Source organism: Durio zibethinus, chromosome 7, assembly GCF_047325235.1.
Source record: "Durio zibethinus cultivar Kanyao isolate XHJ-2024 chromosome 7, ASM4732523v1, whole genome shotgun sequence".
Classification (NCBI taxonomy): domain Eukaryota; kingdom Viridiplantae; phylum Streptophyta; class Magnoliopsida; order Malvales; family Malvaceae; genus Durio; species Durio zibethinus.
The window spans coordinates 18,176,575-18,201,102 of NC_143168.1; the positions used below are offsets into that span (position 1 = coordinate 18,176,575).

At 29.0% G+C, this 24,528-nt stretch overlaps 2 protein-coding genes and 1 pseudogene across 3 annotated transcripts; 2 read left to right on the plus strand and 1 right to left on the minus strand.

Moving 5' to 3' along the window:
* The first annotated feature begins 6,972 nt into the window (after positions 1 to 6,972).
* Positions 6,973 to 8,633, plus strand: LOC111277731 (feruloyl CoA ortho-hydroxylase F6H1-3-like). The gene is made up of 2 exons (XM_022864140.2): positions 6,973 to 7,746; positions 7,868 to 8,633. The coding sequence occupies exons 1-2, from the start codon at positions 7,241 to 7,243 to the stop codon at positions 8,439 to 8,441; spliced, it is 1,080 nt and encodes a 359-aa protein (XP_022719875.2). The 5' UTR covers positions 6,973 to 7,240; the 3' UTR covers positions 8,442 to 8,633.
* Positions 8,634 to 13,443: 4,810 nt separating this feature from the next.
* LOC111276890 (D-xylose-proton symporter-like 2) lies at positions 13,444 to 20,950 on the plus strand. The gene is made up of 14 exons (XM_022862838.2): positions 13,444 to 13,724; positions 14,272 to 14,369; positions 15,142 to 15,220; positions 15,374 to 15,433; positions 15,599 to 15,665; positions 15,787 to 15,911; positions 16,275 to 16,376; positions 16,523 to 16,891; positions 16,977 to 17,024; positions 17,139 to 17,201; positions 17,928 to 18,008; positions 18,248 to 18,346; positions 19,190 to 19,327; positions 20,452 to 20,950. The coding sequence occupies exons 1-14, from the start codon at positions 13,680 to 13,682 to the stop codon at positions 20,581 to 20,583; spliced, it is 1,506 nt and encodes a 501-aa protein (XP_022718573.2). The 5' UTR covers positions 13,444 to 13,679; the 3' UTR covers positions 20,584 to 20,950.
* LOC111276889 (UDP-glycosyltransferase 73C3 pseudogene) lies at positions 20,716 to 22,706 on the minus strand (annotated as a pseudogene). Its single transcript, XR_016343548.1, has one exon. The product of XR_016343548.1 is annotated as a UDP-glycosyltransferase 73C3 pseudogene (transcript).
* Between the last annotated feature and the right edge of the window lie 1,822 nt (positions 22,707 to 24,528).

Here is a 24,528-nt window from a genome sequence, read left to right on the forward strand (position 1 = left end):
CTAAATACATAGGATAGTTTTAAATATATAAAAGAAAAAAAGATAAATTTTCTTAAGATTTACTTGTACACTCTATCTAAATGATACATAAGATAATTCTTTAATTTTAATTGTTTATCAAATAATTTTATTCAATCAATTATTTAATTTTTTTAAACTTCTAAATTTTTGAAAATTAAGTTTATCAAAATCCTTCAATATATATAAATATTATCCTAAATTTAAGCCAAATAAAACAAATTTCATAATTTATACATACTTTTATAATTCAAAATTCAATTATAGTTTTTAAAGTTAAATCCCTAAATCTTAGAAACTATATAATTCATACACTGTCAAAATTATACACGGTCTAAATCAATATCCTTATAAATTTAATATAAAAAATAGCATTATAACTTTAAATTCATAGAATTTGTGGCTGAGGAATTGTGGTTTACCAATTTCCTTGTCTCTTTTCTTTTATGATTTAAAATAAACAAATATTATTTCAATTTAAAATCATATGCATATCTTAATTTAAAATTATACAAATTTTTTGTTATTTTGATATAAAAATATGCATTATCACTAAATAGTTAAAAATTAGGAGATAAATAAACAAATCATGCAAAAATAAATAGAGGAATTGAGATGCATCCAAGATTAAAACCTCCGTAATATTTAATCTTAACAATGAATAAATTGCAAAAGGTAGTGGTAGACGATGTCAAGAGCAAATTAGGTCTCAAAATTGCATGAGAAAGAAGTATCACTGATCTTTAAAGGTAAAAATATGCGCATGATTATCAACTTTAATTTATTATTTTTCGTGTTACATGTTTTTTATTTATTGCTTTTTTTCTCTATTTATTACTTTTTTTTCTTAATTATTCAAGTTAATTATCATCTTAATCTTAATTTTTTTTAGATTTTCTTTTAACCTATTTCAGGTCCTGTTCGGTTTGTTACACATTTCTTTGGAATTTTTTACTTTTATATGTACATACTCTTTTTTATATTATTACTTGAACCTTATATAATAATAACAGTGTGTTCATCATAACTAATTGAACATGATAAGTTTGTCTAGATTTTTTTTATTTTTTCAATATTTGAAAATTTTTTTCTTTCTTTTTTATTTTTAATTTGGTTGTCTTTAAAGATAATTTAAGATTATAATAAAATTTTATTTTTTTAAGATAAAAAAAATGAATTTCTTCCCTATTTAATTTGTCTTTTGTATTGCAAAGGTTTATTTTAGTATCACTCTTTTTTAATTTATCTCCAATTTGTATATTTTCATTTTATTGAGTACTTCATTAGAAATCGATTAGACTATTTAGATATCATAATAATGTCCTTATCAAAACCATTGCTTCAAATTTCATTGCTCAACGTTACTATTTCAATATTATATATAGTATATATGATCATTTTGAATCAAGCAGGCCTCCACGTTTTGATCTTTATATTGGATTTTATTTTTTATTTTTTTCAATTTTGATGGTTATGTAAGAATGTAAAATTAAATGAATTATATATTAAAAGATTTTTGAAGAAACCAAAGGATTAAAATAAATTTCAATCGAAGTATAAGATAATGAAAAAGATTATAAGAGTATACAATTTGATCATTTGTTTAAGTTTTAGTACATATATTAATTATCATATCTCCCTAAATTGCATGAATTTCAATATAATTATGGAAAAGTTTTACTTTTTGAAAACAAAAAAAAAAATTAAATAGAATGGACAAATAAAGGAGTGTAAATGAAAATAATGAAAACAAATAAAGATACCTAATAAATTAAAAAAATAAATAAAATAAAATCTATCTATACCTTGCAGCAAATAAACATTAAAAAATAAGTATATCAATTTATAATTGTCCAATCATTTTTTTAATATGCTCTTTAGTTAGATTGTAACTAACAACATCTTTTTCATGTTTCCTTTAATTATATTGAATATTATATTTAGGTATTTTCTCTGTATGTTGATCTTGAATTGGTAAGTCAAGTATCAACTATTTTTCATTTTTAGGACAAATAATTTTTTTTTTTTTATTTATCATGTCTTTGTTATTTCTATATTAAATAAAAATTGGACAATGAAAATAAAAGAAAGAATATATAGTTTTTTTTCTATTACTATTATATTACTATCTTTTTATTGCTAATAGTTTATTTTTTTAATTAAAATACATGTCAATTCATAATTATATCAATTTTAACAAATCAGCTCAAGATATGATGTATATTATATATATCATACACATATAAATTAAATGATATTAAATAAATAAATAAAATTAATTCGTGCATTGCATATATTACAAACTAGTTATTTAAATTATAAATTGATCCAATTGCTGTAATCAAAGCATCATGAAATTTTTTATGTCTACAAGGAAATTTTAGAAATATATATATATACCCAATATGTATGACATCCTCAATCCTACATTGAAAGATTGTGTAAATATGATATATATATATATAAATTTAAATCTGTGAGGCACTTTTTGTGAGATAAAATCGTGAGACCTTCAGGTCAAAATAGACAATACCTCGTAAGTTGGGTACGGATCTCCATAAATGACATCAAAGCGGTCACCAATCGATGAAAATTAAGTGTTACATCATTAAAGTCACTAAGTGTTACACGGTAGCATCGTGAGAGTCACCAAATCCTATACAATGAGGAGCTATCTCTAGAATCTCAATGTCTAATGTGATCTTTGTCTTATAGTTGGATTCGACTTAACAAAGACATCAAGCTTTTAAAAGTGGGATGATTGTGATGTCTCTAATCCCATATTGGAAGCTACCTCTAGAATTTCAATGTCTAATGTGATCTTTGTCCTATAGTTAGATTCGACTTAACAAAGACATCAAGCTTTAAAAGTGGGATGATTGTGATGTCTCTAATCCTATATTGAAAGAATGTGTCGATATAATATAATATAAATGTAAAAATTTAAACCTAAATTTATGAGATATTTTTTATAAGATAAAATCGTGAGATTTTTAAGTCAAAGCGGTCAATATCTTGTAGATTAAGTGTAGATCTCCACAATATGTATTATGGAAAAAAGACAAAATCTTTGTCCTTGTACAATTAGCGTAGATAGACGAATGCATGTTTAATATATTACGCTATAAGGTATTCTATATGAGTTTACATTTGATGTATTATTAGTATATAAATTTTATACACTCACATTAAGGATGGCAAAATGTCATGTCAAGGTAGACTTTCGATTAATGCAAGTTCGACCTATTTCATACTTAATCTAACTTATATAAAATTAATTTAATAATATTAATTTAGTATAATATTCATAAAATATTATTTCTAATATAAATTATATTTTATATATACATAAATATAATATTTTTATTAAGTTAATATCTTAAATTAAAATATTAAATAATAATTTTATTAATATAATACATATATAAATATAAAATTAAATAAATAATAAAAATATATTTTATTAATACTGAGTTAGGTAGGGACAGTACCATCTAAAACTCAACTCTGACCCAAATGCAATATTAGAGAAAAAACCCGACACCTCCAATTTAAAAAAAAAAAGAAAACAGACCCTATTGGATCAAGATGCATCGAAACTCGTTAAATATGAATTATTTTTACCATCTTTAACTATCATTGAATCAGATAATATCATATTATTAATAAATAAATATCAACTTTTAAAATATATATAAAGTTAATATTTTTAAAAAAAACTTACTCATTAACGAAATGATATTATCTAATTTACTTCATTAATAAAATGACATCATTTAATTTACTATAATATATAAAATTTATATACTAATAATACATCAAATAAATACATTCTATCTTCCAATTTTCGAAAAGTTGAGTTTGGCCGTCGTAGGTACCGTTGGATTATTTGAATATTTGTTTAATTCATATTTCCACCATATTGCATATATGCATTCCTACCACTTTGTTTATATTTCATTTTGAAAGAATTTTATAAATAAAAAAATGCAGCAATGATTTTTGTACATTTTATTTTGAAATTTTATACTTTATAAACTTGATGTTTTTATTTTTTTTAATGTAAAAAATAAAAGATATATATATAAGTTATTAAGTTGGCAATAGAATTGTGCCAAATTCTTTATTTTCTTCAATTTATTGGCACACAAAGATTAATATTATTAATCAAATAGTTATTATATCCAAAAATGTCTAATCAAATTATAACACGTGATATGGGCGCGCAACATTTTTAAAACATGTGGCATGTTTGTAATTGTTAATCTAGGGTACCTCTTCATATGATTATTGGTATCATGATGCGTTAGAAATAATTACCCGCGGGATTAATCATTTTTCTGTCCAAATTTTTTTTTTTTTTTTGGTTCATAAGAGGACAAACACTTGTATAAGGGAAAGGAAAAATGACGGGGTTAGAATTCCCATTCACATTTTTTTTTTAAAGCTTTTTAACCATTAGACAAAGAGATGAAAAACTTGTCTAAATTTATTATTATTTATTAATCTTAATTATTTTGAATATATTTATAATTATTTAAATACGTAACCCAATAAGAGTATTATAAAAATTATAGAAAAAAATGTTACATTTCAATTTCTTAACAAATAATCATAAAGGTGTTTCTCTAATTATGATATAGGATATTATAACAATTTTAATCAATTATGATAAGAAGAATATTTTGTAATTATGATAGAAAATGTATTATAATAATTTTAACATCTTATGATAATAGGGATATTTTTATAATTATGATAATAAGAGCATTATAGTAATTTTATCAAATTTTGATAAGAGGGATATTATTATAATTTTAACTAATTTATAATAAGATAAACATTTATATAATTATGATAAAAGAGATATTATAATCTAGGACATATTTCAACTCTTAATAAAAAAACCATATGGGCATGCTGATAATTTCAATAAGATTTATAATTTAATATGTAGTTAATTTTATATTAGATTAAAATTTAATATATGTAATTTAATAAGAATATTATTACAATTTTTTGATAAAATGTCACATGTCAAATTTTTATGAAACGATGATAAAGATATTTTAATAATTTAATATGTAATTTTTTATTATTATTATATTAAAATTTAATACATAAATTAAAAGAGATATTACAATAATTTTCAAATAAAATGATGCATGTCAACTTCCTATGAAGTAATTATGAAGATATTTTCGTAATTATGTTAAAAGATGTTATAATTATTTTGACTAATTTTGGTAGGAGGACATTTTTATAATTATGATATAAGATAATTATAATAATTTTGGTTAATCATGACAGTAGGGACATTTTTATAATTATAATAGGAGGATCATTATAATAATTTTAGTACATTATGGTATATGGATATTTTTATAATTATGATATAAAGATATTAATTATAGTAATTTATCATTTTTGAGAAGGGTATTTTCGTTATTTAAGACAAAAGAGACATTATAATAATTTGACATTTATAAGAGAGGTATTTTTATCATTTAAGAATGAAAGAACTTTATAGTAATTTATCATTTAAAATAAGGGTATTTCGTCATTTACATGAGAAGGCCATTGTCATCTTTTCGAACAAGTTGCAAGCAATTAGCAAAAAATTAGAAGAACAAATTTGTCATTTCCTTGGTGGATTATTTTCATTATATAGTTATAGATTTGATAAAATATTGAAAATTTTGAAATCATTAAAAATTAAAATTTAGATGGTTTTATTTTTTTTCATGCTTTGATAAATCATTTTTTAAAACTATTTCATGGAATATTTTCAATAAAAAATTTTAAAAATACTAAGAAATTTTTAGTTGATTAATGAATTAAGTCAATTTTATTTTAAAAAATATTATTTAATTGTATTAATTTTATATTTTTTTTATAGAGATACATGAATTGGATTAAGATAGGTTCATTTAGTCATGATATTGTATTAATTTTATATTCTTTATAAAAATACCTAAGTCAAATTAAGTCAGGTTCAAATTAGCTTTAAGCATGATATTAACACTTAATATTTTCACCTAACTTAAAAGCATGGTATTAACACCTAGTATTTTTGTTTAAGCTCAACATGATATGACAATTTAGACTTCAAATTTTATTAGACATGCTCAGATTAATTTTTTATATCATAAAAAATATAAATATAAATTTTTTATTTTGTCTTTAGTATTTTTGTCTTTTACTTTTATTAAATTTTAAACTATGAATAACTTAACATATTTTTATTTTAAAATGTTTCCACTAAAATATTATATATTATCCTTTATATGATATAAATTTAATATAAACAAAAAATAATATCATATTATATAATTGCAAGACCGACGGAACCTCAATTTTTTTCCCATGCTTGTTTAACAGACTTAAATTTTTATTCAAGCTCTCCTGGGTAAGCTTTGGAAGTTGGGCAAGTACCCTTACTTTAATTTAGATTTGTTTAATTCTTTCCCTTAGTTTTTTTCTTTTTTTTTTTTTTTAAGTTCACCAATTGAAAATATATAATTATAAGATCGCTTCTCTATTGTTTAAAAAAATAGTTTTTGTCATAGATGCATGTGAATACATATTTTTTATTTATTTTCATTTAATAATATATCAAAATATATATATTAGTTGAAAATTTTTGTGAAAAAAAATAAAAAGATAAAAAAACAGCCTAATAAATTACAACTTGAATTCATATTTCTTAATTACCATTTTAAGAATTAGCACGACAAATAAAATTAAATTAAATCGAGAGACGAAAGCAATAGGAACCTGCTTTGCACTGTCAATGGGCTCGTTGGCTCAAAGGAAATCCGGAACCATGGAACTCGGCCTACCATTTTAGACTCCTTCAGGTAATGCAGCAATGAAGCTCAAAAGGACATGGAAGTGTCAAGAGGATTATTCGACAATTGACAGACCTACTCACCCAAACCAACATATTATACACATGTTCTTTCAGCTACCAAATAGGAGAGCCGTCAAAGTAATCCTTTGACTCTTGTCAAACTTTAAAGTCCTCTCCACTATATTGGGTTGGTGGGGGTAAACATATATTTTCCTTGTAAGAAACCAAAATGTCATTGGTGGTGTGCTACAAATTGGTAGTATATAAATAGCACTGCATTGAAACCAATCTGCACCGGTAATTGCAACATTCTTCAAAGCTCTATCCACTTCGAAAACCAAACACTTTTAACTCAAATTACTCAAACCAATGGCTCCTACACTTGCCGATCCATTCAGTGATTCCTCAGCTCTTACTGATTTCGTTATCAATCAAGGGAATGGAGTTAAAGGTTTGTCTGAAATGGGACTCAGAGCCCTCCCTAAGCGATATATCCAACCTGTGGAAGAAAGGATGTGTATGACCAACATCATAGTCCAAGAATTCATTCCCATCATTGATATGTCAAAGTGGGAAGACCCCAAAGTGGCGAAATCAATTTGTGATGCTGCATCAAAATGGGGTTTCTTCCAGATTGTTAACCATGATGTGCCTGTCGAAGTGCTGGAGAAGGTTAAAGATGCTACTTATAGGTTCTTTGGGTTACCTGCTGAGGTAAAAAATAAGTATTCCAAGGAACATTCCTCTTCAAACAATGTAAGATTTGGCACAAGTTTTAGCCCTCAAGCAGAGAAGGCTCTCGAGTGGAAAGATTACCTTAGCCTGTTTTACGTCTCTGAAGAAGAGGCTTCTGCATTGTGGCCTTCTGTCTGCAGGTATAAACAAAGATTCCAATTAATTACTTGTTAGATTTTCTTGCCTGCATAAAACAATATCCTGACATGCACACAATTTGCTAACAAATATATTAATTGACCTTTTTGTTTTTTCTTACAGGGAGCAAGTGCAAGATTACATGAAAAAGTCTGAAGTTGTCATCAAACAGCTATTGCAGGTGTTAATGAAAGGTCTGCATGTGAATGAGATTGATGAAACAAAAGAATCGTTGTTGATGGGTTCAATGAGGACTAACCTTAACTACTATCCCATCTGTCCAAGCCCTGAACTCACCGTTGGAGTAGGGCGTCACTCTGATGTCTCGACTCTCACAATTCTCCTTCAAGATGAGATTGGGGGACTTTATGTAAGAGGAAACCAGGGTGATAACTGGATCCATGTTCCTCCAATCAAAGGTTCCCTTGTGATCAATGTTGGAGATGCATTGCAAATAATGAGCAATGGCAGGTACAGGAGTGTTGAACATCGTGTGGTCGCCAATGGAAGAAAGAACAGAATTTCTGTCCCCATTTTTGTCAATCCTAGACCAGGTGATATGATAGGACCATTGCCTGAATTGGTCGCAAGCGGTGAGAAGCCAATTTACAAGCAAGTTCTTTATTCAGATTATGTTAAACATTTCTTCCGCAAAGCGCATGATGGGAAAAAAACAGTTGAATTTGCTGAACTCTAAAACATAACTCTTTCTTATGTTCTTCAGCCATTGTAAGCTGGGTAATTTCTTGTAGAAAAAAGTTAGATAAAATAAACTGTACCCATAAAAGGATAATAGATGCTTCAGGATAAGGTCAAAAACTGGCCATAAGCAAAAGATGTGTCTTGTATGAAGTCCAAAAAATTTATTTAAACAATACATTTTTTATTAAATTTAAGTTATAATTTTAGGGTAAATTCATATTCATTAGCAGGTTGGCACCAAATGGGCATAAAAAAATGATGAAAGTAATCTATTTTCAAATATGTTATCATACAAGGAAAGTCTGCAGCAATGACAGAAAATTTGAGGCATATATTGCTGACTATAGAACACAAAAGCAAATAACCTGTTCTGCAATTTGATCATATTTGAAATGAATCATTGGTCACAAAAGGTAGTAATAAAAGTCAATAAGCATTAAGTAAAGCCAAGTGACTAACAGATAAATGAAGGTAGACAAAATACTGCCAAAGAGGAGATGCAATGTATCTCCAAAATAAATATTAGAAGGCTCTACTTTTCTGTGTTCATATTTTAAGAACATAATGAAACACGTTTAAAAAATGCTTGATTTGCATTCTCCCTAATCTAAAAAAAGTCTCAGATGTAAAATGCATCATCTACAGCATCAAGAAAGAACCATTTAGTCCCTAGTGGATATGAAGGGAATCAAAATGCTTTCCTCCTTTATATTTTTGCAAGTTTAGAAATCACCAGCTGCAAGCTAAAATATTGAACCTTGCTGCCAGGATTGAGCTTATGTTGACGTCCGCGAGGCCCAATGCATCTTTTTCTTGCATTTAAAGAGAACTAGTAGCCTAATCCCACCATCCAATCTTATCGAAGTGCAAGATATTAAGTGTGAAGAAAACTTCTATAAGAGCAGATTACTCAATCTATATACTTTCTAGATATCAATAGCAGTTCAGCATATAAAATTAAATTAGTGATTTGACATTTATTAATCTTCCCTTTCAACCAGAGTCAATAGGTCTTAGAGAACCTAAAACATTAGAAAGAAATCCAATTACCTTGAAATAGATGATATTTGACAGATCCTTTTCCCTCTTCATCCTTTACAATTGATGTGACACATAGTTATTTGACCCTTACGTCTTCTGAATGGCTTAAATTAGAACACCAGAAAACACAATTACTCAAGCTTAATTTATTCACCTCTTGTACCTGTCCCAATTTTAGCAACCAAAGAGATGATTCCATCCTCATACATGAAGATCAAAATATGAATAGGTATCTGACATCAGAAAATATAAACAGAGAAACAAAAATGCCACAAGAATGCATCTTATGAATAGAAATTACCACCTGTTTGGTTTCCCAGGAACTGTAAGTAAACAAAGTAACGTAAAACAAAATTTATAACAACGTGCAACTTCAGATCATTCGGTTGAATCCCACAAAAAAAAGATTCATAACCAGGAACCAAACTAATATTAACTCTGAATTCTTGAATGGCCCGAGGCCAGGAGCTTTTCTTTCCTTTTGGTACCTGTCACGAGTAAAACAAAAAAGTGTTCCTGTACCCAACAATTTCACCCACAGATAAATCGATCTTCATCTCTGCACCAATAGCCTCCCAATAACCACCTTTTGTGATCCTGTTTCTTTTTGTTGGCTCATGATAAATTTGGCAATTGGTGTCATTTATAGGATATATTAAAATTTTTTGTTAACAATTTAATATTCAAATTGAGTCAAGCTTAAGCTCAAAAAATTGTTATCTAATGTTTGATTGGAGTTGGACAATAAATTACCATAACCCATAAACAAATCTAAGCTAAATTTGATCTGACCTGATCCTACTAAACAAGTCTAATACACTTGTATGCATTTTAGGCTAGCATGCGCCTTATGCCAATCCTCCAAATGGTAATTGTCACGTCAAATTAACGTGGATTTGTTACATTCCCACGTAATAATATTTTATTAGTGTAAATCTTAATCGGATTGGTCAGATTTGTAATGAACATAACAAGAAAGGTTATATACGCAATATATTTGAGAATAAAGTATTGTAAGGTTTATCACGTGAAAGTGATACCTAATGAAAAATTTTCCCTTAAGCATTTATAAATTGCAACAAATTATTCATATTCAAAAGAATGTGACCGGCGTTAAAGTAGCCAAACACAAAAAATGTGGGTTCCATCATTTGGCCAAAAATTATTGGTAAAATTTGTATATACTTGGACCAACAATAGCCAAAAAGTGTCACAAATTATCTTTACAAATCATATTGTCGTATGATGGTAAGAAAAGCCATATATTTCAATTCAATATTCGAATTTCATTATGTATAATTTTATCTAATTTTATATTAATTTTATTGAATGTTGCATTTGTTCATTATTTTTTTTTTATTGATAAAGAATTTATAGAATATAACTACGATTTTACTTGTAAAATTATCTCATAAAAAATCATTTGATTCCCTTAATGAGACAATTACTCTCATTATCAAACGTTTTTAAAAAGTACAACATACTAGATCTTAATTAGTTTACTTAAGTAAAATAATAATTTTTCAAAAACTTCTACTTTAACAACCCTTTTCTTTTAACTCCAATCACAGAAATTAATATACTAGCCCATGAATCGGATCTTGAACATAAATCTGTGTTCAATTCAGTCAACTGAAAATTTTATTTTTCATTTAATTTTAATTTTAAAAAACATTTAAAATTTATTAAAATTTAAATATTTTTTATTTAAAAAAAATAATTTTTGGACCATTAAACCTGACGCGATAGGCCAGGCAAACCTTTTAAAGGGTCAATCGGCCTCGGCCAGATGAACAGACTATCAAATAAGTTTTTATTGAATTTATTGAACCATGTTATAAAATTCAAAAATTATGTGCATTTTGAGGGGAAAAAAAAAGGAAGGACCATAAAAAACCCAATTGCATGAATGATGGATGCATATCTCTCAAACGGTCAAACCCAAATATAACCAAAAAAAAAAAAAATTCGGCATATTATTTGTATAATTTATGAATAGTTATTGAAAGGGTTTAGTTATATATTTGTGAAACACCCGAAATGAAATTCAAACTTTATAAAAGAGGAAATTGAGGAAAATGAGTAAAATACAAGGACCAAAATATCGATAATCCATGGTGAAATTAAAATTTCATCATTACGATACATATGCGCTTGTGGACTTCACGAGGCGGATCTGTCCCCGACACGAGAAATTTTATGACTGTGGGGCCCATTTTTTTAAAACATGTCTGAAAAGCATGCCATTCACGTGGCGTCTCATTTCCACCATAAAAAACAGATCGATTGGAACCGAGGAATCGCTCCATCTCATTTTTTTAATATTTATATTCAAATCATATTAAAATGTTATTTTTATATTAAATTTATATATTTATAAATCATAAATAATTAAATTTAAAATTAATTTAACAATTTTAATTAAATATAATATTTATAAAATATTAATTTTTAATGTAAATTATATTTTAATTATACATAAATATAATATTTTATTAAATTAATATTTTTAATTAAAATATTAAATAATAATTTTATTAATATAATATATATAAATATAAAATTAAATAAATAATAAAAAATCCAATCTCTAAACTTTTTTAAAAAATTTTAAAGATTAAAGATAAATTAAAATTCGTTGAATATAAATTATTTTACAATCTTTAAATTTTATCTTATCTTTTTTAACTTTTAATATTTTTTATTTTGTAAATATTAAAACTTGTTTTACCCAAAAAAAAATTAATTCAAGTATTATTTGTTTTACCAATTAAAAGAAAAAAAAATCATAGGAAATCGATAAGGTTTTGGTAATCTTGTTTATTGTGAAAAGTATTGAGTTCAATTTAAGATGTAATATACATTGTTTTAACTTAAAATATATAAAAAGACGTTGCAAAAAAAATTTTAATAATTGCTCAAAAACGTTTTTTGCATTTATTATTCTTACTACTAATCAAATTTAAAAGGATTGGTAACAACAAAAGTCGGTCATTTATTTAATAAAAATCCTTTTTTTTCTATAGTTTTTTATAAAATTCTTTTTAAAATTTTTTAGAATAAAATATGAATATGAGATACAATATAATAATAATTCTATAATAAAAAATAACATTTGTTTAATATTTATTGAACAAAATTAAATTTATCAAGAATTTTTTTAATATTAATTGAAAGAAAAATAATTTTTTATAATAAATTTTCTAGTTATTATATTTCTAATTATTGTGATTGTTGGTATTAGTATTATTATTATTATTCGTATTTTTTTTTATCTTGATTCTATTTTCTCTGGCCTTATCTTTCATAATGAATAAATTATCTATTTTATTTTTATGTAATTTTAATAAAATAAAAAAAAATAATTTACCACATATGAAAAGCGTGCCAAAGAAGGCTAAGGTTTTATTCTTTGGTCAAAATAGAAAGTAATTATTCCATTCCTTTGTCCGGCTATCGGGCATGGCAAATGGGTTAAAATTTTCTATAACTTCCACTAATTATCTTAAAAAAAATTATTGTAGCATTTTTTACGATTGAGTTCGAAAATTAAAAATGCCACCTATTTAAAAATTGATTAAATACTTAATTTTATATTTGAATAAATTTTTAATTAAAAACATAATATTTAATTTGATTTAAATAAAAAATTTTAACTAAAATAACTTGTACGTGCTGTTAAGTTCAATGAAGATGATAAAACTTGTCAACACGGATGGTAAGGTGTACGACATGCTTTTTATTTTTTTTTTACATTTATTCTTATTTTGTTAAATAAAAAAATTTGAAAGGAAGAAAAAAAAATGCAAAAAAGATGGAAAAAAAAAAAATCAAACCAAGCCTTTGCTTTTAGAAAATTTTATAAAAATAAAATAATAAAACATAATTATTTTATTGCATTTTTGCATAACGTAACGCAACAATTTAAAAAGCGAAAACAACCATCTCTCTCCTTTGAAAACTTGAGTAAACCAACTCCCTTAACCCCAACGACACCCAACATTAAAGTTTCCTATTTCTTTGATCCCATTTTTCTTCCTTCAAAAAAAAAAAAGAGTCCTTTTCCTAAAAAAAAATAAAAATCCATTCACTCTGCTACTTTCCAAGGAAAAGACAATCTATTTCTTTAGAAAGAGCTGCATCTAGTGTCTTTAAAAATCGCTCTGTTGCAGTTCCAGAGTTTCAAAAAAGCATGGCATCAGATGATGAGCAACTCACACTTTCCTCTCTTGGAAAGGTTTGTTTTGTCTCTTCTTTACTCAATCTGGGTTTTCTTTGCTTTTTCTTTTTATCTGTTTGGTTGCCAAGAAAATTCACGGACGTGTCAGAAAATGAGGGACTAGTACTGGGTATTGGTTGTATCCGTGTTAAAGTTTTTGAATGAAGTCATGAACACTTATTTGCTCCTGAACAGGACATTTAATGAAATTTTCTTTTTAGTGTCTTGTTGTTTGCTCATCAAACAAACAAAGGATTTTTTTTCCTTTTCTAGAGTTGGAAAATAAATAAATAAACCCAATAACTTTAAAAACCTAATAGCTTTCTACTAAATAATTTTGGAGTGAAAAGAATTTGAAATGCCACTTACCATATATCAATGCATAAATTGACTTGTAGTTAGTTCTATGAGTTTTTGATTTATTTAGATTCAAAGTAACAGAAGATGATAATGATACATTTGATTTATGAATATATCCTTGTTTTCTCTGTAATTAACCAAAAGGCTTCCCTTTTAACTGCATAACTTAATCTTATATTTGTTGTATGTATTGTGGATTTATTAGGTGGGAAAGTCTTCTGGTGAGATTGGTGCAGACCATGAACCTCTTATTAATGGGATTCACAGTTCTGAAAACTATTCTGCTTCTGCTGCAATCCTTCCGTGAGTTTCTCTTCAAGATTTTTGTTCACTTTTGGTAGTCATCTTGAATTATCTTGGAATATGCAGTGAAAATTATGAAACAACCATGAATTTGCTAAGATATTGACAACCGTGTACTTCTTACTGAGAATCCCATGTGTTGTAACTAGTTGGGCAATTTTGCGCTTTGGCACATATCCAAATTGCGTACTGGTAAAAGATTTGGCCTTTTGGCCTAGTATAAAAGCAGTCCATGCATTGGAGTTAGGGAAAAGTTATTATTATTATTATTATCATTATTATTCTCATATAAGCTTCATTTCAGTTGGCTAAACTAAAGAGAAGGTAACTTTGACTTTAATGAAACTGGCTGTTATTCAATGAACTTGAAATAGTTAAGATTTGATTAAGAATTGAACTGCAATCCAAGGTTCTCTGATAGAATTAGAGCTTTTTTTTTTCTTTCACTGTAAAATTATTTCATCATATCTGGAAACACCTCATGACCTAAACAAATGCTTCAATGGAGTAAAAAATGTAAATGCTGCGCAAACATAAAAAGGAAGATACATGTAATAAAATTTAACTCTAATAAATACTCCAGACTCTCATCAGTGATTGGGGTTGTTTATCAGAATAGACAATTTAGGGTGCTATTGCTATGCATGGAATTTTCAAAGCTACCAAACTTATTGAAACTGATGTAAGGGCCAATCTATAATTAGCTGATCATTTGTTATAATTTGAAAGTACCAAAAGTTTGTCTAGTGAAGGAATGTCTCAATGATTTCAGATTTCTATTCCCCGCTCTTGGAGGACTCCTATATGGTTATGATATTGGTTCTACATCCTGTGCCACAATTTCTATTGAGGTATACTTTTTATGAAGTATCAAACTGCATTAAAGATTGTTAATTTAGTGTCATGCTTGTGTTATACTATTTGCATCTTTAGTGATTAATTCTTCAAACTTTCAAATGTATCATGTTTCTCAATGCTTTTCTAATTCTCATATTTTCCTGCAGTCAGCTACCCTAAGTGGAATTTCATGGTATGACTTGTCTTCTGTCGACATTGGTCTCATCGTGAGTTGCTTACATGTTTCTTGTTATTACATGGCATTTATTATTACTGAAAGCTTTCTTTTTCTTTGTCTTTTCTCCGTTTTCCCTTTTTTTCTTGAAGCTCATGTTTGTTAGTAGCAATGCAAAGAACTTACTCTGCAAATTCTCTGTGTGTTGCTTTTGCAGACTAGTGGCTCATTGTATGGGGCCTTGATTGGCTCGGTCTTGGCTTTCAATATTGCTGACTTTCTAGGTCAGTTTGTTTGTTGGTTTTTATTTTATTTTATTTTTGTATTCTATTCTGGGAACCGTATCTTTGAACTGAATGATAAGGTTTTTTCTGATCAAGTTGCAATGATTTATCTTAATTATAGGACGACGAAGAGAGTTAATTACAGCTGCCATCATGTACCTTGTTGGAGCACTTGTGACGGCATTTGCACCTATCTTTGTAGTTATGGTGATTGGGCGTTTTATTTATGGCATAGGGATTGGACTGGTAATATACTAAATGCTCAGGCATTCACTTATGAATTTTCTGAATGACCATGTTGTAGCATACACCTCTTTCTTTTGGGTTTTCACGTTTTCTGTTGAGAGAACTATGTTCATGTATAACCTCTACATACAACACATATCATTTAATAAATTATGTATCAAAATAAAATTTCAATACATCATTTTATTTTTATATTCTGGGAAACTGCAAATTTGATGTTTAGCTGGCAGGGCAACAGACTAATCGAAAAAGCATTATCTGTTACTATAAACAATAATTTATTTCTAGTTGCTTTTGTTTTTTGTTTTAAAAAATTCCTGTCACTCGAGTGAATCAATGAATTTTAAGTTTATTCACATCTAGGCAATGCATTCTGCCCCAATGTATATTGCTGAGACAGCTCCAAGTCAGATTCGTGGTCTACTAATTTCTCTCAAAGAGTTCTTTATAGTTCTTGGGATGGTTGTAAGTTCTTCAACTTTTCTCTCAAGGCTTTTCAATTTTGTTTTAATTCATTATAGTTGAATTTTTTATCCACCAGTATGTGCTTTGAATTTCTTTCCCCCCTTTTTTGGAAACATGACAACTGTAAGCTCCTGGATATTGTGCAGGCTGGTTATGGAATTGGCAGCCTTTTAGTTGAAACAGTAGCTGGCTGGCGCTATATGTATGGAGCTAGTACCCTTTTGTCAGTGATCATGGGAATTGGAATGTGTTGGCTTCCAGCATCACCCAGATGGCTGCTATTGCGTGCCATACAGGGAAAAGGCAACATGCAGGAGTTAAGAGAAACTGCAATATGTTGTTTATGCCAACTCAGGGGTCAATCTATTGGTGACTCTGCTTCTGAGCAGGTAGATGAAATTTTGACTGAGCTTTCTTATGTTGGTGAAGAAAAAGAAGCCACACTAGGTGAAATATTCCATGGAAAATGCTTGAAAGCCCTGATTATTGGTGGAGGTTTAGTTTTGTTTCAACAGGTATTATCATTGACTAAGGACCTATGATATGGAGGTATCATATTCCTACAGTTTGACTGACTTATATCTTCAATTTTCATGATAGATCACTGGTCAACCAAGTGTGCTATATTATGCTGCATCAATCTTTCAGGTATCAGATTGGTGTACCTTTATGGTACTCATTGCAAATTTAAATTGAAATTTTTTTTATGGATATAGGTAGAAGAAGACATTTACTTTATCCTAACCTATCAAAATCTAATAGAGTGCAGGATTTTCTGCAGCATCCGATGCTACCCGAGTCTCTATTTTACTTGGTTTGCTGAAGGTAGATTCTTTTCCTTGACAAAAATTTTTGTTCTAAGGCACTTCAAAGAAGTGCAAAAACACTTTTAGGCATGGAAGTTATCATTCATATTATGTAATATTTGGGCTTGAACGCTTTCCTGTTTAAATTGATATTCTTTCTAATCATTTTCTGGGAACATCTTCTATAAGTTTCAAATTTCATCCTGACAATTTCCCCACTCTGAAAATATTTTACTTGCTATACTGTTTAATTTTTCATCTGTGTGCATATTTATGTTCTATTGCCTTATGCCTTTGAGAATGTGTGCAAATATGAACTCTAAAGTGTTGCTTAACTTAGTTGATACAGGATGCTTGACTCTGCTTTTCAACCATAGGAAAGATATTGACTAACATTTAGTGCTTGACTTTATGAGTATTGCCTTGTATTTTACCAAAAGTCTGATAGAGTTCTTTTCAAAAACTACAGATATTCAGTGCTCTGGAAGATTTTTGGCATATTGTGTTCTTGCATGATTAGCTATCACTGATTCTCTTGTTGTTCAAGCATGCATATGACAAAACACATGTTGCCTGCTATCAAGATGATGTCATGGGAAAAAGTTTTTATTTTTGTTTATCATTTTTATGCCTATACAATTGTTTCCCATTGCTCCCTTCTACATGATTCACAAAATCTTTCCCAAAAGGGGACTTGGCAGCTGGTTCAACCAGAAAGTGTTGACATGTTATTTTTTTTTAATAGTTGATTATGACAGGAGTAGCTGTTGTAGTTGTTGATAGGCTTGGGAGGAGACCTTTATTATTGGGTGGTGTTTCTGGGATGGTAAGTCCTTTTATCTCTATCATTTGCACTAATCGTGATCTGCAGGAGGCAAAAGTTTACTTCTTTTTTTTTGAAGTTTGTGAGGCCATTCTGTTAGATCCATGTTTCTGCTTGCTTGAGCCTAATGTTTACTTGTTGCAAGTAAATCAAATCTGAGTTACAATTATTTGACTTGAAATACCAGTGAGAATTGAAAAACAAGTTCCAGATATGAAATATGTTCTTTGTCTGTGCAACAGGTTATTTCTTTGTTCCTTCTTGGATCATATTACCTTTTCCTGGATGATGTGCCGGCTATTGCTGTTGTTGCACTGCTATTGTATGTTGGGTGTTATCAGGTAATCAATATTAAGTTTTCTTTATAAATGTTGATTCCCATTCCACTATTTGTGATTTTAATGTGACAATTCTCAGCTAGGGTAGAACTCATCTATACAATCATTACCTAATGGATTTCTGTACATGTTGGTTAGACTGAAACTGTATTACATCCAGACCATATTTCTATGTTCAATTGTTCCTGCTTGGTTTGTGTTGAAGGCAATTCATTAAAATGGTAATGGAAATTCACATCATGATAGTGCTTGCCTCACTGTTCCATCAGCTTCTGTTAATTAATGAAATGCAGTACATTTGCAACAATATTTCAGTAGCTTTGTTTTTACTGTGCTTCTAGCATAGAAATTCATAACTCTATTAATTACGATTTAAACCTAACATTACTGTTATGTAAGGCTTATTTTTTGTCTTTATTTTGTGTTTGCATTTCAAGAGAGCTGAAACGTTAGCCTGGTCAACTTATGTCATGTTAATCCTTACTCTAATGCTGTTGCTAAGAACATTGCAGTTATGATGAATGCTAGTTAGGAAATTTTTAATGAATACTAGTAGGTTTACTTCTTCTTGCATAGTTCTGATGCTTCATTGGTTCTGTTGGGTTGATTATTTTGTATGCAAAGCCATAATCTTTCTGGCCATTTAGCGAGGGAAAGAATGGATATGTGTCCTCTGTTAGTATGTAGTTGCAAATGTGGGGGAATATTTGTGTCTAAAATTCTTCAGTATTTTGTTGTCATTTTTACTACTTAAAATCTATCCCTGTTTCTCACAATAGTGGGTTATATACTTTGGATTTGATTTTTGTTTTTTTGCATCTATGCCTCATGAAATTTGTTTTGCAGTTATCCTTTGGTCCTATTGGCTGGCTGATGATTTCGGAGATTTTTCCCCTACGCCTCAGGGGGAGAGGACTTAGTATTGCTGTGCTTGTGAATTTTGGAGCAAATGCACTTGTAACATTTGCATTCTCTCCTTTGAAGGTACTTAAGCGTTTAAACATATTTAGTGTGTCAATCATAATTCCTTTGAAAGTTTTGTTAATTTCATCCCTTAGACGCATGTATCCTCGATAAGATAGTGACAGGTCATTGAGATAATCTGTCTTCATAATTTCTGTTATAATCATGATGTTGACTACTGTCAGTCTGTGGTTGTCCAATTATAGCATTACATTTAACACTATATTTTTTTTGTGTAATTTAGCTCCTTTTTCTTGTAAAAAGTGGATAATTTGGTCTTGTTGCTCTTACCCTGGTGATGCTTTTTAAGCTGTTTTAGTGCTTGTAAAAGCAAGTGTATTTGATAATTGTGCTATCTCATATAAGCATAGATATAGAGAAAGTTTACATGGTACATGAAGTTTATAGATGTGCAGTGACACGTACTCGATTTTTATGTCTTAAGATTGGGCCATTTGCATTTTATAAAAATGTATGTTAGGCATACATAGCAATGCATATAAGAGGCATGAACTTTCTAAACTCTGCTGATTCCAGTTTTGAACTTTGAATATGTCTGGATATGCTTATAAATTGATATCAATGACTATCAATGGTGATGGTCAGAAGTCAAGATAGAGGAGAAAGTGGAGACAGAATTATTTTGTTTGTTTCTTTAAAAAAAAAAATTCCTTGCCGACAATCACCTACCAGCCATTGAACTTGATAGAGCTGCTTCTTGATCCATCATCTCACTTGACACTAACTAATGAAAGCTAACCAGGTGATACCATTGAAACGTGCCTGGTTATTGAAGCATTTATGTGACTAATAAATATACTCCCATTTACTTTTGCTTTTCAAATCTCATGCTGAATTCACATCAATGGCTGTCACTTAGATTGTTAGATGAAGACACCTATATCACCTTCTGTTCTGTTTATCTGCTGTCGCTTTAGCTTCTATATATATCACCGTTTTCATGCTTTGTCTTTTGAATCATGAAGGGTACAAGAAATTGTTAACTACTATTGTTTTTCTTCTTTAAAATTTTGTTCTTAAGGCAGATAATGGCACTACTTTTCATTTTCTTATTTTGTCTTCTCGAAATTCCATGATTTTTACGTTTAACTGCTGGTTCTGTTGTTTCTTTTTTGACTATATAGGCATGGCTGGGAGCTGGAATTGTGTTTTATGTGTTTGGAGTGATAGCTGTATTGTCTCTCCTCTTTATATTCTTCATTGTACCAGAGACCAAGGGCCTAACTCTGGAGGAAATTGAGGCAAAATGCCTATAGGTTTTGTTACCACCTATTCAACCTTTGAATGCTACATTGAATACCCCTATGTAATTTCATCTATGCAGGGCAGTTCCTCCTTTGTTCAAAAAAAAAAAAAAAAAAAAAGGAAAAACTTTTGCAACTTTTGGGTATAGTTATAAAAATAAAAGTCAGTTAATTTTTATCACATGGCTTTAGCTTCTCTTTAGAGGAAATTTTCTATGAATTCGCTAGGTCCATCATAGATAAGCACATTTATACTGACTTAGGGAAAGGATGTATTGAGCGAAACCCAGAAATCCGCTCAACCAAAAAAAAGATAGTACCACAAATTTTTTGTACATCTTGCCACTTTGGTCTGATATATGTTATCAATTCTCTCTTATTAGAAGTCTATACGGTTTTATTTATCTTTATGTCTCTTACTATCAAGTGGACATGCATTTGGAGCTGATGACAAGGAAAAAACTAACCTAAAGAACTTTATGATGGAGATATGAGCTGCTTCTTCATCTCAGCTGCTAGTTTGCTTCCTGTCATAAGCTCTTTGCCTGATATCTTGGATTAATTGTGTAATGTTGTGGTGAGAAGATCCCCCAATTTCAACAGCTTTATTTGCCATTTCTCCAAGTTTCTTGGCTCTTTTTCTTCTCTCTTCTGCTTCCTCTCCATCCATCAACTTTTCTATAGCCTCTTTAACATCTTCCTTCTTCACCAACACTCCTATTTTCTCTTCTTCTGCCCACCTCAGAGGCTCCTCCACTCCAACCTTCACTCCAATTTCAAGTATTTGTACAGCCAATTTCTCATTGGCAAACTGGTCTGCAAATAGCGGCCAAGTTATCAATGGCACACCGGCAGAGATGCCTTCAACCGTCGAATTCCAGCCACAATGAGTTAGGAATGCTCCGATTGCAGGATGTGACAATATTAGTATTTGGGGAGCCCAACCCCGGATTACAAGGCCTCTTCCTTTTGTTCTTTCCTCAAAACCATCCTCTAAAATCCACTTCTCTACTTCGTTCGATGCATCACTCCCTCTTATAACCCAAATAAATGGTCTATCCGATGCCTCTAAGCCTAAACCGAGCTCTATTGACTGTGAGGGTATAACGTTGGATTGGCTTCCGAGACAGGCATAGATTACAGAACCAGGTTTTTGACAATCAAGCCATCTCATGCATTGGTGTTCATCAACCGAGGCCTTGTTGCCTCTTTGAGCCTTATCCAAGGCATCCTTGTTACATAGAGAAACTGGACCAATGCACCATACTTTGTTTCCTCTTGCCTTCCTGTATTCCTTGACATATTCTGGCTCCATCTCTTCAAACGTATTTATGACTTGGCCATACGATGCCAACTCAGTCTTCCTTGTTTGCTCCGAAAATTCCTCGAGGGTTTCATGCATAACTTCAGCAATCTGGGACTTAGTAAATTCAACTTTGTCGGGCATGTTAGGCACAACAAAATACTCTGTCTCCGAAGTTATGTGGTCAACAATTTTGGAGATGCGTATATTGTGGATGCACAGAAGAAGAAAGCAACAAACCCCATGGAACACAATCCTCGGAATCTGAAACTGGTTAGCAATGTTGAGTGTATATGACAACAAGACATCTGAAATGATACAGCTTGGCCGTGGCGTTAGCTGCTCGAACAGGTTTTGTACTGGCTTTTCTAGCATGTTGGCTGCTTGGAAGAAATTCAAGGCTAAGCTAAATGAAGGCAGCATGTCGAAGTTCTCACACCCTTCTGGCAATCCTGATTCTGCACATGGGAACCGAAATTCAACTACACGGATTGACAGCCCTGATTCTATGGCACGATCAAGATTTGCCTTAAATCGGGCTGCGTTATGAGGAGTTGTAACAATGGTTACGATCACACGTTGCTGTGCCAATAATCTAGCTATGTCTATCATGGGGGTCATATGGCCTTGAGCCATGAAGGGGAACACGACAAAATGAAGCTGCTCGACTTGAGTGGCGGCCATGGACTCAACAGCAACTAAGAGTAGATGAAAAGTGATCCTGGGAAAACCAAGGCTGCAACTTGTGGAAATTAATAAATAAGAAATGGTCCAAGATGCCTTCATGGTGACATAAGAGCATACATAAGCAATTTTGTTTTTCTAGAAAAATTGAGGTTCTCATTTTTGAATAAAAATGAAATTTTTGGTGGATTGGATAATGTTCAGCCCTGATATTTGAATAATCTACGTTGTATTGTTTGACTTCCTTTTATCTCCAAAATGTCCTGAATCAAATGACTAGATGAGAACTAGAATTCAAACTAGTATTTGTTGTTTTGCATAAGATAAAAATAAGAAATTTTGTTTGTCATGATAATATAAAAATAGTAAGTTTTTTTTCATGAAAAATAGAGTAGAGTATGTCATGAACCAAATTAGAAGATAAAAAGTTATGTTTTTTTATTGAAACAGGTTAGAATAAAATAATATTAGAAATAAATTTAAATTAAATGTTATTATTTTATTTTATATTTAATGTATGCAATAATTGAGAAAGAATAGTTTTATTTATTGGTTAAAATTATTTTTCTTCAAAATTTATATAATTTAAATTCTTAATATAATTTTTAAAAGTAAAATAAAACATGTAATTTAATTTTAAAAATTAAAAAAAATTATTTTAAAAAATTGAATCCTCTTATATAAAAAGAATAATTAAGACTCATTGTAATTTTATTTTTTTATATATAAATCGAATATAATATAAAAATTTTATAATCTTATCTTATTCATTATCTTATTACATTAAATATGATTTTGATGTATTATATATATTAGATCTTCATTCATTAAAAAAAATCATACAATCCTAATCATATCTTAATTTTAAATATTATGCTAATTACAATATTATAATCTCTATTATTAGAATATTACATTGACAGGCCAAACACCGGACCGTGGACTTGCAAGGTGAAGGAACCAACAGTTTCTTATATCCATGGCCCCATCTCCTTTGGGGCGTACTCTAGTAATGTGGCGGTTACGTTATTGTGGTTTGTTACTGGCTAGAATAAGCTATACCTATTCACGAGTTGGGTAGCCTGGCCCAACCTGGATTAGGCCTTGATTGAGAATTTTCAAGATGGAGTTACCTTTGTAAGAATATTTTTATCATAAAATAATTGATTTTTATTTAAATTTAACTTTAAAATAAATTAAAATATTGACATAAAATTAATTTTTTAATATTTTAACAATAAATTTAAATAATATGGGTTCAAATAGGCATCTAAGCTATCTTTAAGTAAGCATTTAAAAACATTATGTGAATTTGATTAGACTTGATTTATGAATAATTTTAGCCAAATATATATGCAGTTTATGGACCAAGATAATTAATTTTCTAAGCAAATAATTTATAAACTATGGAAATTAAAAATACTATTATGATTTTAAAATTATATATATATGTAAATTGATCTATGTAATCTTAATATTTTTTTCATTTTCTTATTATTAGTTATGCCTAAAGGTGATTACGGATTAAGTAAATCAAATATGATTGATACTTTTAAATTTTTATTAAAGATTTAATTAGACTCATCTTAGTTTTTATTTAAATTATTTAATTTAAATATATTATTAAAATATTAAAAATAATCTTTATATTAATATATTAATATTTTAAAATAAAAGTAAATAAAAATCCACAAGAATTGATCCTGAGTTCAGAAATCCTGCCTAAAACCAAACTTGAGTTGAGACAAACCCATTGATCTAACTAGCCACCCGATCCATGAAAACATTTAGCCATGTCACTCAAGTGAAAACAAGTAGATTTTCACGTAGAAGCTCTGTTCATTCAAGTTTGGATTTAGACTTTTAGGCATAAAAAAAAGAGAATATTATTTAATTAATAAATTTATATTTTATTTAATTTAAATTCAAATATATATTTAAAAATATTAAAAAATTAATATAAAATATTT

Coding starts and splice junctions, on each gene's coding strand:
- LOC111277731 (XM_022864140.2), top strand. CDS start 7,241: ATGGCTCCTACACTTGCCGATCCATTCAGTGATTCCTCAGCTCTTACT. Junction 7,747..7,867: donor TTGTGGCCTTCTGTCTGCAG/GTATAAACAAAG, acceptor TTTTTCTTACAG/GGAGCAAGTGCAAGATTACA.
- LOC111276890 (XM_022862838.2), top strand. CDS start 13,680: ATGGCATCAGATGATGAGCAACTCACACTTTCCTCTCTTGGAAAG. Junction 15,912..16,274: donor ATGGCATAGGGATTGGACTG/GTAATATACTAA, acceptor ATTCACATCTAG/GCAATGCATTCTGCCCCAAT. Junction 16,377..16,522: donor TTATAGTTCTTGGGATGGTT/GTAAGTTCTTCA, acceptor GATATTGTGCAG/GCTGGTTATGGAATTGGCAG.